The 17,427-nt window shown below is 40.7% G+C and overlaps 1 protein-coding gene across 1 annotated transcript in view; it reads left to right on the forward strand.

Annotated features, from left to right (window-relative positions):
• Positions 1 to 3,321, forward strand: part of MOV10L1 (Mov10 like RNA helicase 1) — a 28,590-nt gene extending 25,269 nt beyond the window's left edge. The window contains exons 25-28 of the mRNA XM_059471789.1: positions 899 to 1,006; positions 1,713 to 1,850; positions 2,606 to 2,697; positions 3,217 to 3,321. Of these exons, the coding sequence (XP_059327772.1) occupies positions 899 to 1,006; positions 1,713 to 1,850; positions 2,606 to 2,697; positions 3,217 to 3,226 (348 nt within the window). The 3' untranslated portion in view covers positions 3,227 to 3,321. The remainder of the gene's footprint in view (positions 1 to 898; positions 1,007 to 1,712; positions 1,851 to 2,605; positions 2,698 to 3,216) is intronic.
• Positions 3,322 to 17,427: the final 14,106 nt, after the last annotated feature.

The raw sequence follows: 17,427 nt of genomic DNA on the forward strand, positions 1-17,427 counted from the left end.
CCAGGATTTCCGAGCCCCCAAAGGGTTGTCTCGGTAACTCTGGACATCAGGAGTGATGTGCTGAGTTCCCACACTGTATTTCATCCCATGTATTTATATGGTGGCTGTGTTTACAGTTATTTGTTTTTTCAAATATTCATAAGTATTCATACTGTTGATGTTGCTGAATTTCTTACACTCCATAAACAATAATTTCATATGATTTAATGCGACTTTGTCCTTCATCTGCCTATAATACAAGGCATATGATAGTAATGTCCACATTAAAAAAGTCACTTTGTATTGCAGGAACACTGATTAGAAAGTAGTCTTTGACTGTAATCTTCAGCATAGTCAGGCAGGATTTCTTCTTAAGTCTTTTGGAGCACTTCAGTTATAATCTCTGAACAACTTTTAGCAGATGGCAGTGCAGTAATCCCATATGTACCAGGATCCCAGTGCCTGCGACTCCTTGTTCTCTCTCTCTTTTGGTGGGTACTTAAGATCATACCCCACATCTGCCTGTCACTCTGCATAATGCTCCTGGCAAGCAAAGGTGGAATCTTTGTGGTCATCTTCTTCAAGGGCTAATGGAAGCTGCTTGTCCTTGGATCTGTCATATGCATTGTTTTGGATATGATGCACACTGCAAAAAGAGGGTTTAAGGATCTGAGTTATCTTTAAAATCTGGACTACTAAAAATCTTGCCTTCTATTCAGTTTATGGTAGAGAGTACTCCTTTACCTAAGTTGTGTATTAGCTGTGATACTTTCTTGTAGGAAAAGTTACTATGTTATATGAAAATCTTACTAGTGAATGATTGCGTAGCTTGGTGTATGTGGTATGGTTTTGGTTTTAAAGCAGTCCACCCTCAAATGTAACACTAAATTCCCTCAACCACATTTTTTTTTCTTGATAGGTGGAAAAAATTAGATTTCTTCTTAGAAGTATTGATTTGGAAGACATAAAGGTTGGCACAGTAGAAGAGTTTCAAGGGCAGGAGTACATGGTTATCATCTTATCAACAGTGTGTAAATTTACTGTGGTACTATTGAGAATTTTTATGTGTCTAATTTTCTGTGTTTCATTTTTGATATAGGCCTTTAAAAAATTTAGAAGCTATATTTTTGTCAGTCTATCACAGTATTTGAAAGCAGAGCTTATTAAGTGCATGCTTGTTTAGTTGCTCTTCTCTTTAAAATATGGATTGTTAAAAATCTGTTGCTTTCTGTTTAAATAATGGTAGTAGTACTTCATACTTGCAGCTTGGAGGAAGAATCCAGGATTTTCTCACTTTTTTTTTTTTCTTCCTGAGGGCAGTGGTACTGTACTTACTTTCACAAGTGGTATGATGATCAACATCATACCATAGCTTTTCAGTCCACTATTAGAACTCCCTTAAAGTATTTCTAGGTATGTACTGCACTCTTATTTATAAGAACTCATTATTTAGGTAATGAAAATTTTCTTTTTTCAAAGATAAGTTCAAGTATGGATGAAAAATGGGTAAAAAATAATGAGTCATAGTTTTAGCACACTACTTGCTTTGGCTGTTTTTCCTATGCTAAGACAAAGTACACTGATTAGGCTACTGAAGAAGGCATACTGAAAGACACATTGTGAATTGTCATTCAGCTGAGTGGATTTTTGCAGTAAGGAAATACTATGTTAAAGTTACACTGTGGTATGTTGTATTCTCATCATTTTATTTCTAAAACTATCCTTAATTTTAGGTACGATCTCAGAAAATGGTAATTGATGATGAAAAACACTCTCTGGGCTTTCTCTGTAACCCAAAGAGATTTAACGTAGCAATTACTCGAGCAAAAGCTTTGCTGATTGTCGTGGGAAATCCTCACATTCTCGTGAAAGTAAGTTTTGGGTTTATATCTTTGAATTGCATATGTTATTTGCCCCAGCAGTTGTATGATTTTGTGGTTAATCTGATGTGAGGAAGCATCAGAACATGTTAGGAATATTGTCCTCAGTCTGCATTTGGGAGTATCTGATATCCGTGTGTTCAGTACAAACAGACAGTTCAGGCACACACACAGTAGATTTCTAAGTACAAGGGAAATCCTGCTCTGTGCATACAGACTCCTAGCTCCTTTTTGTCTCCAGCCTGGAGGCTCTGACCTCCTCTCAAGTTCTCCAGCAGCATGCAAGTCCATTAAGCATGTTCTGAATGACCTCACACAGTTAGGTTCTTCACAAAATGTAGTTGCATCACTTCAAGTGGAGGGTGGCAGAAGTGATTGTTCCCAATTAATGCAACAAGTGCCAGGGAGGAGGACTCCTTTTGGACTCGTGCATGGTCCTTCCACAGGAATAAGTTCAGCTTGTCTTAATATCTCATTTTATGTTTGACAAACAACAAGGAAAACAGTGTTCCAGAAATGGTCTGAATGAAAATTTAATTCCCCCACACCTAACATGTAACTATGTGAGAGCAGCTCAAGAAGAGGTACCTTCCTCGCATTTTGCACCATACTTGCACCATTTGTAGAGTTCTTTTTCTGGAAGAGATCCTATTAAGTCTCTTACATTCATGTGCCATGTTAATTTGTTTGGAAATTTCCTTTTCAGAGCACCATGATTACAGTTATATATTAATTTTCTCTTGTAGGATCCCTGTTTTTGTGCACTGTTAGAATACAGTTTAATGAACAGAGTTTATATAGGTTGTGACCTGCCCACAGAGCTGGAACACCTGCACAAGTAAGTGTCTGGTCTTCAGTTTAACCTTGCCAGATATTGATCAGTTTTCAGTATTTTTAGAGCTGGTGTCATTTGTAAGATTGATCAGTACAACAGCCTGGGTTACCATAGTAGGATTGGATTTTGCATTCCTAAGTAAACATTATGTAAACATAATGGTGTAATGTAACCCTGTTTTCTCCTGCCCCATAAAAGAATCTGACCATTAATTATTAAATAAGAGCTGTTGTTGAGTTTGGTATCTTATGTATCCCCAAATGATAATGGCATATTTGATCATCATTAAGGTGGAGGGTACAGCAGAAGTATTTAAGGTGATTTCACTGTAGTTAGCAACAAAGTGCTTGATATTTTAAATATGTTTCTTCTAATAACATGTAATGAATACAGTGTTCAATGGGTATTATAGGGTTCAATGATTATATATAATCACCCTAGATTATACTATTTTTTTTAATCAAAACTGTTGTTTATGGGAAAGGTAAGCAAGATTTTTATGTTACTTTCTTTAATTGACAGGTGTGACTAGTGTTTTGGTATTCAAGATGCATTCAAGAGTTTGGTATTCAACTGTTTTGAAAATAAAAACACTTATAAGAAATTTAGTCCTGAGCAGATCAAGCACTTTTTGTCCTCAGGGAGAGGCACATGTTCTGAAATGGATAGAAGTTTCTGCAAACAAGATTTTTTTTTTCTTTTAAGAAGTGAAAAAATTGAAATTATTACTGTAAAGTAGTAGTGGCACCTTATTAGCTTTTCTGTTTAAAATGTGTATTAATGTGCTTCTGCAAAGAACAGTATGCCTGAATCCGTCAGACTTCAGGAGAAAAGTATTGAAGGACTTCTACATCAGCTTTTCTATATTCCATAATCGTTTCAACTTCTCAGTTTTCTCAGCCTTGTGTAGTGCCACCTAAAACTGGACTGTCCCAAGAACATAAATGTGTGTCATTGTTGTGGGAGCATTACAGTAATATATGTTTGATGTGAACTGGAATGATACATTAAATATTTCCACTCAACTGATACTGAGTACCTTAAGCCAAAACCCTACTTCCAGTTTTTAAGGCCTTTGTAAATACAGCTGAGATCACACAGGGTGTTCTTGCTTTCCACTGTAGTTTAGCCATCTGCTGTGGTGCATGTCAGAGCAATGCCTTAAGTGGTGGGTTAAAGAAAAAAAGAAAATTAAAACTGTTTTGCCTTCCTGTAAATGTGCTATAAAGTATTGTGTTTATTTTGGCAAAATTAAAACAGAACCATAGATTAGCAGTATTTCTGCTCTTGGCTTAATTTGGCTCTGTGCTTTCCCATTAAACAGTATTTTTGTCTCTTCCTTGTCCTTTCCTTGGTGGTTAAGTCTTGCCAGACAGCACTTCAGGAGTAGCACGACAATTAGACACTGTGTTTAAAAATTGCCAGTACAGCAAGATGGCTTTCTGTATCAAACAGAAGTGTGTTAGATAGGAGTATAGGCTACAGAGAAACAAATAAGGCAGGGGAAAAAGATGGGAAGCTTCTGTTTGTCTTGTTTACAGTCCTTTCATGCCACTTCCATTCCTGGTATGCACTGTGCTTCTTTCCCTTGCAATGCACAATGTGCAGCTACTGTAACTTATCTGCACTCTTCTTAAGGAAAGGTGATAGTATTGAATCTGCACATGGGTGCTAAAGGTGCTGCTCTAGCTGGTGGTGAGGGAGCTGGGTGGTGATTTGTGGCTTCTCAGTTCTTTCATAAAAGCACACAGGTGATAATGCAGAAGGGAGGTCCATGAGACATTCCCTGTCTGTCAGGTCCTAACATGCTTGGGCATGTCTTTATTAGCACAGTAAAGCTAGAGCCCCCAAAATGATTTTGCTTCAATAAAAGTTGGGTATTTGGTGCTATTTTGTGAACAGAGAGAGCTCTCTGTTAATGTGCCTTTTAGTGCAATGATGCTTAGTGGAAGTGTGAGTTTTCATAAGAGATCCATGTATTCCTAACAATATGGCACTTCCCCATCCCTGGAAGTGTCCAAGGCCAGGCTGGATGGAGCTCTGAGCAAGCTGGTCTAGTGGAAGGTGTTCCTGCCCACAGAAGGGGGCATAGAACTAGATGATCTTTAAGGTGCCTTCCCACTCAAGCTATCCAATAATTCTGTGAGGCTCTGTCTGTCGAACAACAAAACATGTCCCTGTATGACTGTGGGAAATGAAATCTGTGTTGTCTTACTCTTCACATGAGACTAAAAATAGAATGAAAGTTTTTAAAACATCTCTCATTTGCCCCATCTCTGGATCAGAAAAGGTTTAATCTGATAAATGAGTACCAGAGAGATGCTGCCAGTCACTGACAGCTTGGAAAGTGATGGCTGTCACAATATATGTGTGTGTTAAGCAGCCTAAAGAGCAGTGAAGCTACTGTAAGGGAAAGGGGACACAGTGTTGTGCCTCAGAGTGAGACTTTTTAACCAACAGCATACCTTGTTGACACAAAGACAAAACTGTGCTCCAAAGGACAAGTGCTAATGGTGCAAAATTGTTATTTTAATTGGTCCTTGACAGTAGAGTGGCCCTGGGGCAAGGGAGGGTGGCAGGGCCTGCAGCATGACCTGGCAGAGCAGCCCAGCTGGAGCAAGGTGCAGGTCCTGCTGCACTGGGATGCCTGCCCTTGGCACAGAGCAGGTGGCCAGGCCAGCTGGGACAGAGAGCTGAGCCAAACCCATACACAGCCCTGGCAGCAGGGAGGGCAGAAGCATGAAAATATGCATATTGTCAGCTCTTGGCATTTTGCTGAAAACACCTTTTGGGAAGTCAAGGGCCTTTGGTGGTTTCTCTTCTGTTTTTAAGAGCTGTGCCCTGGGCAGTGAAGAGGATGAGGTAGTGAGAGCAGAAGGGTAGTGAAAATCTCCCCTTTGGGTTCCTTTAAATTAATGAGCAAACTGCCCAGATGGCCTAAGTGAGGCAGAAGAAGAAATCCAACATAAACAATTTATTTAGACTGCCTAAAATGAAGACATCCTTTGTGTGGAACAGAATAGTGACCAAAAGGCATTTTCACCTTGTGGCATTCTGTTTTGGGAAGAGCTCTCTCTGCAGAGTGTTCAGGTCTTGCTGTGGAAAAGAACTGTGCCTGTAGCACTCCAGATGTGTATTTCCATCCTTGAATTAGCATGCTTGTTTTAATAGATTCCCTATCTCTGCCACCAGTCCAACAGCCTGTGCAGAAAGGGCAGGTGCTGGCATGGTCAGAGCCAGTCAAGTTCAGTATGTGCTGTACTGTCATTTTTCTGGCAGGTGATGCAATTTCTTCTGTCCAAATTTCTGTAGTCTTGAGGTTGTGCTGGAGTTGCATCTTGGAAGACTTGACATTTATCAGATGTGGTGATTTTTAACTTTAGAGCCAAGGAATTGCTGGTAATAGGGTAGAAAATAGCTGCAGTTAACTTTCTCAGGATGGTCATTTATTTTACTTAAGCCATCACCCATTTTTAGAAACAATTTTTTGACCAGTCTTCTGTCAGATTTCTTCATCTGAATAATACAATCAAGGCGGTTTTTAAGTGTGTTACACTAGGTACTGCTAGCCAGGGAATAAGTCATTCCAGATACATTCTGTCCTGTTTGAACTGAAAATGGTAACAGTAATATTATTCCTTTTTACTTCATTATATCTAGAATTTAAGTCCTAAAAATGATTGTGTGCTGCAACCATGTGTGGCCTCTATGGTAGTGCCCTGTACATGAACCTCATTTGTGTATGGAGACATTGCTACCACCACAGAAGAGTCTAGCAAGAGAAAACTTCAGAAACAGATTTTAAAAGAAAAAAAGGGACTCACAACAGATACACATGGAAAGAAACATGTAACAAAAAAAAAAGGCTCATGAATTTATTAATAGTAGAAATAAAAATAAATTCATTACAAGCAGATTAATGCTATGTTTTATATTGCTGTGTAATCTTTATCCAGATTAATCTGCATATCTGCCTGGGATTGAAGTTAACAAGATTTGGTCTGGATTTAAAAGCCAATGTGTATTGTCCTGCTGCCTGCTTGTAGAGAAGATACCCTAAAACAAGTTACCATTGTTTCCTCACCATGAGAAATGTGAACAGTTCAGCATAGTTTCCCCTCTGTTTCCCGTGCCCAAGTGTTTGTGTCACTCTTTGTACATCCAGGCCAGAGCAGAGTGCTGCCTTTAGTCATAGACTGCTAAGGAGTAACTCTTGATAAGAATCAGCCTTGCACCATCATATAGCTGAAGAAACAGTAGTGCAAGCCTGGTGACAGTGGTTAGAACTGCATGTTAATGTTCCACACATGTTCCTTCTATAAATGATGTTTCAGAGAGTTTTAACAGTAAATTTTCCAGTGAACCATGTGGAAAATTCAACTTTTACCTCATAGCACTGTAGGTACATTTTTAAAATATCTCTTGAATGTGGTAAAGTGCTAAAGTGCTTTAAAATTGCATTCTCTCTTTACTTCTGTTTGTCCCCAGTGCATCAAACTCCTCATTATTTCCTACAAAATAAAATTACGTTTGCAATCCAGGAGCAACCTGTTCCAAAAATATCTATTTTAGTAATTCTTTGTGCTCTTACTGTAAAATGAATTTGCCTTTTTTTTTTTTTTTTTTTTTTTTTTTTTTTTTTTTTTTTTTTTTTAATACCGGGAGTTTTTGCACTGTGCTTGTGGCTGGAAACCCATAGCACATCAGACCTTGTATCAGCAAGCCTTCTGCTGAATGATAAATCCACTCATCAGGAACTTACCTTATGCAGTCTGAAGATAGGGCTTAGATACAAAGAAGTAAATTCACTCTTCTCAGCAATGCCATTGAAATTCAGATATTTTCCTAGACAGGGCTGAGTACTCCATGCCCAAAGAGGAATGTAATTTAAATTTTTGTTTTTGTCCACCTTGTGGACTTTACAGAGTTTTTGAGGCTGTAGATCTGTTTAAGAGTTTCAACTTTTTTTTTTCCCTGTCTCCTTTTTGTGCAATAGGTAGGTATGTATGCAGAAAGTCCCACAACATGTGAGGAGGAGGTTAATGCAGTACCCTGAGTGCCCTTATGTAAACATAGACAACTAATGTATGTTAAAAGTGTGAATCAACTCACCATTTCCATACAGCCAGGCCTGTGGAGATGTGGATTTACTTACCTCATGTTAAAGACTGGGAAATGCAAAAATGTTTAAGAACATGAGGAATGAAACCATCCCAGATTCTCTTTAAAGGTAATCTCAAACATTAGCTTCTAAAAAATATCTGTGTACTGTTTGCCCTAGAAAATTAACTTCTTTCTTATTGAGTTTTTTTCTTACTTTGAAATGCAGCTGCTTTATGCAGTGCAGATACAGGCTCTGTGTAAGGACATTCTCCATTCTCCACTGACTGCAAAGCTAAAAATCCCATTAAAAGCCCAGGAGGTAATATGATTTTTTTTTTCATGTTCACAAAGTGCACTGTCTCTACATCAGTGTGTATTTGCATGCATGGGGCTGAAAACCTTTCAATGATGACTTTCAGTCAGGTACACATTGAATCTCTTTCTCCCCTTTTACCACAATATTACAGTTTCAGTGTGAATTTTTGAGCAGCTGCTGCCTATTTTGTGGTACATGTAAGCAGTGTCTTGATCCATTAACACCTCAGTGGTTCCATTAGCACAGATAGAATGAGACAGGTACCTCAGCAATTATTCCACCTCACTGACATCTTGTGCATCAGCAGTGCCTGGGGAGGCACATACCTTCCTGTCCCTGGCAGAGCAGGGAATTACTGCACAGCCTCTGCAGAGCCACAGAAGTGTTGTGTTTAAAGAAACCATGGAGCCTGATCCAGCTCCTGCTGCCAGCAATTCCATGCTGTGTATTTCAGATTTTGGTAGTGACTTCTGCTTTCCACTGTGTGATACAGAGCAAGTTTTATACAGCACCTTGTTTCTTTCTTCAGAAAATAGGCTTTTGCAGGTTTTACTAGTTGACATTCCTTTAACACTATTTTCTGGTTTTATTTCTTTTACTAATCAAAAATGTGTATTTGTCTTACATTCACATAAGAAAATACACTGGGACCTAATATCATAAAGAGTAATTTTCCTTTTGTGGCTTTAGAATCATGATGAACAGCTACAGCTCGCAAACAGCTGAATGCCCAGGGGCAGTATTATATTTTCTGCAGATATTACCTGTGCTGTTTGACTTGACTGTTACTTTTTACTTTCATTTTTCTTCTTATGTGAAAATGTCATTATATCCAAATTTAATTCTGCTCCAGCAGAAGCTTTATTTAATAATATAATTTATTTAATAACATGTGTCTAACCTTTCTTCATCAAATATCTTTCCTGTTATTGTCATATTTCCAGCAGCTTGTGAATAAGCATGAAAGTTATTCATATGCTGTAATTTTCAGTATCAAAAAAACTAACAAATACATACTAAATATCTTAGAAAATCCTTCAAAAGAATCTAGTACATCAAATAATTATTTCTGAGTATATCAACCAAATTTGTCATTTTGTCCAAGTGTATTTGATACAGTTGGCTTCAGATACGGCTTTCTGGGTTCCTGGTATAAATCCTGCTCTTCTCTCTGGTTTCTACCAAAATGCATCAGTTACAAGAAGCTGTCCAGCATGGTGAAGAGCTGGAATGCTTTCAGTTCTTGCCTGCAGAAAACATGACATGATCTGACACTAGCAGGGTTAGGAAGAAGGCACTCCATTCCCCAGCCTTCATCCCAGGGGGTGTCTGCCATTACCTGGTTGGTTGGTATTAGCTGTGACACTTACACAGTCTGATCTCTGCAGGTTCTCTTCAGGCCAGACCACATGGCCCAGAGTTCCCCAGGTATAATGGCGGAAAGGGATGTGTTCCATTTTTAATAGAACTTCAGGGTTCAAGCAGTTAAGTTGAAAATAGTTCAGATTACTTTTTAATTAATTCCTTAATAAACAGTTTGCAGACTGTTTCTTTTAATTTGGGGGGATTTCATGTGACTATTTTTGAATAAGCTCTAGTAGAAAATGATGGGATATAAAGTATCTCCCTGCTACTTTCCAAAGAAAATGCTAATTTACTAATTTAGTGTAACTTTATTTTCTGCATCAGGACTGACAACTTTACCATCCCTGCCCACTGTCTACCCTGTCCAGCTCTCAGAGTTTCATCTGTTGCAAGTTTGTATAAGGAACTTTACCTCTTGTGTCTGTCTGGACAGACAAAATGGATTTGATCCATAACTTCAGCTTCTAGCCTTAGGCATGCTGTAGCAATAGGGGCTTGTGTCCAAATTAGTATTTCATAATATAAATTCAGAATAGTGAGAAATGATGCAACCACTGATATTTACTGGTCAGAGGTAAGTAGTTCACCCAGGATACTCCTGGAGATGTCCACATTACTACACCTAGGTTACAGAGCATTCAGCAAGAGCCCAATTGCTAAGCCATGCACAAGTGCAGATTGTTTACACACACTTGTGCAGTGCTGTAGCTTTACTAATGAGAGTATTTCCACTTCTGTAAGTGTGGCTGGCTGTGTAGAGCAATAAAGTTAAGAAAGTGTGCTGGGTTATAGAAGCAAGGAAGTAGCCATCAGCGCCTGCAGGTTTGCCAAATATAACAAAACGCTGCATGAATTTAAAAAGTTTTGCCCAAGGCTTCACTCATAGGATTACAAGAAAAACCTCTTATGTTGATAGATGGGAGACCAGGTCTTCATTACATGTGTCGCACATTACATGTCCTCCTGATAGCTCTTAGGGGGAACATCCCTTACAAAGCTCAATGTTTGCAGCCAGGAATGGAGGGACATGATTTGTAGCTACTGTACAGCACTTAACAAACACTACATCCCCAAAGTATATTTTTTTTCTGGGTTTGGGCATCTTTCCAGATGTAAGACAGACATGAAATGCTACCTGTGTAGCATAAAGGCGTAGAAGAGGTTTAGTGTGGAAGAGACCTCTGGAGATCACCTAGTCCGTCCCCCATGTTCTGAGCCTGTCCCAACAGGGTCTGGTTACTCAGGGCCATGTACAGTTGGATTTTTAGTAGTTCTGATATTGCTTATTGCTTTTAAGAATTTACTCCTTCTCTCATATATTTGAGTTCTAATTTTTTTGAGAAACACTGCAAGAATTTTTCCTTTGTCAGTTCTTTACTTCAGTCACTTCTTAATCTCTGAGCTGAAACTAAGCCAAAATATTCTTGTGTAAGCAATAGTCAAAGGGGAAAAGATTATGAGTTCTTGAATAGTAAAACCAGATATTTTAACTCTTTCTCGTTGTTGCTGTATTATTACTCAAAACTGCTATATTGTAAACTTGCCAAAGCACTGGTTTTATTGGGAGTTTTTGTCAATCTTGTTGGACATGTGTATTTTGGCATCTGTGAGAAAATAAGCTTACATCTGGAAATTAATGCCAGGAAATGGAGATTTGTACATGCCCATTTGCAAACATTAGGCAGCAGAAGCCACTGAAGATTGTATTTTGGTTCTGCATTACCTTTTCTGGGATATGAAATGAGGAATGTCACCAGCTGAAGTTCCTGGACACTAAGTCCTTCCAATATCATGGAACATGTCTTGTGGGTAGACCAATGCCTGAATTCATATGCAGGCAGCATCTGCAAAAAGATGTGACAAAGGCTGCCTGACCCCCACAACTGAATATACAAGAAATAATTGACCGTACGAGGTAGGTAGATGTTGGCAAGTATCCACACATCTGCACATGTGGATGCCAAGCTTGAGACAAGTACATTACCTTGGCACCATGCCTGCTGTCATGCCTGACAGGCTTCAGGCAGCAGCCCTCATGGTCCTGCTGTGCCTGTGACAGTGTTGTGGGAGTTGCAAGGAGCGAATCCGCCCTCCTCCATGGGAAAGCAGAACTGCTCCCAGGGGCACACGTCCCTGTGGTGCATTGTGAGGCTTGGTGTTTTGTAGCAGGCTCGAGGGCAGAAGTTTGTTGGGCTGCCAAGGCATATGGCTTTGCAGGGCCTGCACACTGCTTGTGTTTGCTGGCAGCTGTGGCTTGAGACAGTGGATCAGAGGGGCAGTTCATCATGATGTGAATTCACTGAGTATGGAGACTGAACACAGACCATACAATAAATCTGGCAAACAAGGCAAATGCTGCATTCTCATCCATCAACACTTGGGGAACAGTGGAACAAAACACGGCCTGGTAGGTGGGATGGTGCTGCCTTGCTGACATGGGATGACCAGTAAAGGCTCCACAGTGTCTGGAGGATGGTGTGGCTGCAAGGGAGGTACGCCAGCCTTTCAGGGCCATGGAACATCACTGACAAAGTCCATTCAAGTACTGAAACAGCTCTCAGCTATTTTACTTTGCAATCCAATATACTTAGAAGATGCAGAGTGGGGCTGGCCTGTGCATGTGGAACACAAAAGTGAAATGGTATTGGCTTGAAAATCACCTGGATGTTAAGACTGTACATACAGCTGTGACTTGGTTTTGTTACAGTCTGTAACTGCAAAACTAGACGTGTTTTACAGATAACTTACAGATTTTTAATGTTCTTCTGCCTTTTGGCATTTTTTTATTTGAGCACTCCTGGGATGAGGGCACTGTTAATCTTTATGGAGTATTTTGTGCTTAATTAATTGTAAGGACTTAGGTAGCTGAGGGCTTTTATTTTTCTTTACAGAGTAAGATATCAATTAAAATGTAAATCTTTACAATTGCCTTCTTTGGGACATGGGGACCCCTATAATCGAGCTGTGTAGATTATTCACTGTTTTCAAGTACATTAATAATAATGTGTTGGCACAGCCACTCCTTCTTAATTCCTTGCAATTAAATGGACAATGCTAAGTGTTAAAAACAAGTAATGACTCATATGCATTTTGTCAGTTTATGCAAAGAAGGTTAAAATAATGAACAAAAAGTGATGAAAAATGGAGGAGGAGCTTCACTTACTTTCTCATCCCTTCTCATTTCCTTTCCATTTTACATGTTTACTTGACTATGTGATGCAGGGATAGCTAGAGGCTACCTGGATGAGACTTGTTTCTCCCCTTCATTTGCTTGAGCTGTCCTCCCTGGAATGGCCTTCATACTGCAGTAGCAAAAATGTAAAGGCCAGATTACCTCCCTGTTAAGCATCTGCACAGGAATGTTTGCAGTGAAAAGTATCTGCCTCTCTCCTGAATGAGGCAGAGACTTCAGATCCCCACTGCAGGGAGAGGGGACTGTGTACTCATAACCCTGTCTATGAGATCCTCATAACAGGATCACAGACCCACAAGAAAACTCTCCTGACTCCACAAACCTGTGTTAAGTTCTCTTCTGTTAGTCCTGCTTGTCTCTCCTTCCTGGAACACAGCCTCTCTCTCTGCCTCTGCAGCACAGTGTTCCACAGCTCTCCTCCTAAGCCCACACAGGGTAGCAGCAGGATGCTCAGCCTTCTGGCAGCACAGCTCTTCGTGCAGATCTGAGAGCTCCCTCCAGAAGCCACCATGCTAGAATTCCTTAATAAACATGCAAGAGAAGGAATCCTTCCAGTAATACTTCTGTATGTCAAGATGTAGAGTTAAAACCTTCCTTTCTCTTAATATACCATTTATTTGAATGTCAAAGAACAGAAATAGCAGGGTAATAATTGATCATAACAGAACGCTCTGAGCAACTATAAAATTGCATTAGCATTTTCCTTTATTTTTCATTGAAAATTCTGAAATCTAGTAGCAGAGGAGACAGTGTGATATCCTAGGGATTTCTCACTTATCTTTGGAAGTGAAAAACCTGAGCCTTCTTCAGCCTGAAGAATTTGAATATGTAGTTCTCAATAAAATGCCTTATCATGCTATGAAATAGGCTACAGCAATGTTCTCTGTCTGCCTTGCTGAAGCAGAACCAGAGTGCAGCACAGTGCAAGATTAATGGGACCAGGGAGAGGGGACACGCTATAGGGGACCTCTGTGTAGTACAGCAAGATGAGGACTCCCAGCAGTTTATGAGTTCCTTGGCTCCAAATTATATTTCTGTATTTTAGCTTGTGATGCTCAAACAAGCAGGACTTAGAGCAGATATGAGGGCTCTTATTCCTTCACTTAGGGCTTAACAAAAAGAACCATCATCATCTCATCTGTGCTTCCTTCTTCATTTGCATTACAAGTTTACTTCAACTTTAAACACTCCTTGCTACAGTGAACTGGAATTATGACTGCCTTCCATGTGATACTTAATACCACCGTCTGGCAGAATGAAGCCTTCCCTTTGCAAGCTTCAGAGTGGAATTTCAAAGAATGTTGCTGATTGCAGTCTGTACTGAGAGCAAAGCGTTCAGTGTGTGCTTTGCTTACTTTGGTCAGAATTTAAAATTTTGAAGCAAGAGACTAAAACAAGAAACAAGCTCTTCTCTGTCAGCAGAAATATACAAGTATAAAGACCACCCTTAAGTCAATATTGTCATGGTTTAACCCCAGGTGGCAGCTAATCCCCCCACAGCCACTCACTCACTCCCCCAGTGGGATAAGGGGGACAGTTGGAACAGTCACAGTGAGAAAACTCATGGGTTGAGATAAAGACAGTTTAAAAGGTAAAGCAAAAGCCATACACACAAGGAAAGCAAAGCAAGGAATTAATTCACTTCCCGTGGGCAGGCAGGTGTTCAGGCATCCCCAGGAGGGCAGGCCCTCATCATGTATAGCAGTGCCTTGGGAAGACAAACACACTCTATCACTCCAAGTGACCTCCCCTTCCTGCTCCTTCCCCCAGCTCTAGATACTGAGCATGATGCCCTGTGGTCAGCTATATCCTTTGGGTCAGTTGGGGTCAGCTGCCCCAGCCGTGTCCCCTCCCAACTCCTTGTGCACCCCCAGCCTCCTCACTGGTGGGGCAATGTGAGAAGGGGAAAAGGCCTTGTCTGTGTAAGCACTGCTCAGCAACAGCTGAAATTTCCCAGTGTTTTCAGCACAGATCCAAATCAGAGAACCATACTAGCTACTGTGAAGATAATTCACTCTATCTGAGCTAAAACCAGCAAAAATACACAATATATTATGTCTTTAGTCTCATTTGATGTAATACAAATTGCCAAAATTAAATTCAAATAAATTTTTAAGATGCTGTTTTCTTGGGGTTTTTTTCCCTTGGTATTTATTAGTTTGTGTACTTTCAGTGGGCTCTGGCTGAATGTCTCTTCAGTCTCCCGTTGGTGATTCCATCCCCAGGTCCCATGCTCTACCCTGCCAACCCTTTCTAACACTGTGCACATTTCTGGCCACAAGCAATCTGTATGCAGCTGCAGTCTCTGCTACTGAAGTGTTTCAGTCCTGTGTCTTCAGCTGCAGTATTGAGCCCACTCAAAACTTTGGGCTTGCACCACTGCAAACTGTCTTGGTTCAATGATCAGTGTTATAATGACACTGGGAAAAAAGCATTAAGCCAATGCTCAAAAAGCCCCACATCACAGGACAAAAAGTACTGCCCATTTAATCTTCTTCATTGTTGGGGATAATCAGAAAGTCTTGGGAAAATGAAATGGTTTTAGATTTTTGCATATAAAATAGCTTTTAAAATAATGATTGTGGTATCTTATGTGTCTGACTCTGCTCCTTTAGACTGGAGACCTGATAATGTAACTAATACTAAAAATGTCTATTGATTAGTGTGCACACCTGTAAGAGACTGATAGCACTCTAACTGGCTAATGAACAAATGTCTGATATGAGCAGGACTCACAACTGTATCACCACAAGACAGCAATTCTGAGTTACAATTCTGTGGCCTGTTACTAGTACAGCTAATTAACAACTGCTATGCAAGCTCCATCATGCCACAATTCCCTTCCCTTTTCCACTTACTTACTATTGGGCACAAGCCTTTCCCTCCTCACCCCACCCTTGCACACAAGTCTTTTGGACACAGACCCGATGAGAGTGCAGGAGGTTGTTGTCTCAGGGGTGTTGTCTGCCATCCTGGGGGAGCTGGGTCACAGAATAGCTTTACCACTGGAGGTGTTCACACTTCTAGAACCAGAATATCTCATCCCTCTTTGTTCTCCACAGGAATATTCCTAATGCCTGTTTGTTTGTGGTTTTGTTTTTTTTTTTTTTTTTTTATTTCCTGGGCTTTTTTTCCTATTTAATTAATTCCTAGTGGTTATTTTCCTGAACCTACCTTGTCACCAACCCTGCACCTTTTTTTCTCTGCCTAGGGTCCTCCCAGACAAATAGGACCTATTTAATGACATGCTTCTGATTATTTTTTCCTTAGTGGTCCCAGTTCTGCTGTATCCACACCCAAATTTGGTGTTTCTAACACTGTTATCCAGGCACCTTTGATCCAATATGGTATTGCTCATACTGCTATCTAGATAGTCCCAAAACTCCCTTTAGACCCTCGTTCAAGCTGGTTACATTTCCTCTATACCATGTGCTTTTTGAACAGAAATATGTTATCTTACTTCAGCCTTGACTTCCCTACCAGCTATTTAAGCCAAGCTGTTTCTAGATTTATGCAGAGACAGCTTGCATACCAGAGCAACAGAATAACCCATTTTGTGCTTATACAATCTCTTTGCCCTTGAGCAGCTTCAGTTACCCTCCAGGTTCCCATGGTGGCATTAGCTGGTTTTGAAGCCCAATGTTTGAGTCTCTGGCTCAGAGTAAGCATGTAAGGAATGTCCTTTGAGGAGCAGTTGAGTACTTCAGGCCTGTCTGTTTTGGAGAAAAGGCTGAAAGGTGACCTCATTGCTACTGAGGAGGGTAGGTGGAGGAGGAGACTCCATCCCTTCTCCATCCAGTGATAAAGTCCCATGGGAGTGGTTCAGAGCTGCCCCAGGGGAGGTTTTGACTGGACATTGGGAAGCATTTCTTTACTGAGAGGGTGAGAAAACACTGGCACAGGCTTTCCAGAGAGGTGATGGATGCCCCCAGCCTGGCAGTGTTTTAGGGGTGTTTTGACAATGGCTTTAACGATCTGCTTTAACTTTTGGTAAGCCCTAAAATGGTCAGGCAGTTGGACTATATGTTCACTGAATCTGAAATGGTCTATTCTGCTCTAAACAACCCCAGAAGAGACTCACTAGCAAGGAGATGTGCATTGCAGCAAAAAATACTTCATTGATGTCAGCAACCATATCACATCTTCTTCTTAAGAGTCACTTTTTCTTCCCAGGGAACACAGAGCCTCCTGCTACTGCCAAAATGCCAGGCTGCATTGCCAGTTGCTCCTTTTCACTATCACCTGGCATCTCACTTCACTTTACCACCAAAACCATCACCTAAGACACAGTCACAGCTCCCTGCCATCTGCCAGCTGCCATTTCCAACCCTACACAGTCCTGTCTCACTGGGAGCATTCTGCAGAGGCTGCACTCACCAAAGCTGTGCCTGCTGCTCACACAGACAGACAGACAGACAGCACCTGCACAGCCATGGCAGCACTGACTGCACACCTGCCCTGGGGAGAGCATTCCTGCCAGCACAGGAGTAGCTGGGCTGTGCAGGGCCACACCACCCCCAGGAGGAGAGATGTGATTCCCAGGGTGGCTGGTGGGGTAAAGACCACGGGGATTTGAGCCACAGCCTGGCTGAAGGTAAGAAAAGCCCCACAAGTGGTTTCTAGTCCTGCTCCTTGACAGTGTTAACAGGGAAACTGCATCCTTTCCGTAAATTCGGTGTGAGGAACTGCATGAAAGATTCATGGCAGCATGACCAATTTTAAAGCCTTCATATTAAAAGGCAGCAATTCTAAGGAC

Source organism: Ammospiza nelsoni, chromosome 5 (genome assembly GCF_027579445.1).
Source record: "Ammospiza nelsoni isolate bAmmNel1 chromosome 5, bAmmNel1.pri, whole genome shotgun sequence".
NCBI classification, from domain to species: Eukaryota; Metazoa; Chordata; class Aves; order Passeriformes; family Passerellidae; genus Ammospiza; species Ammospiza nelsoni.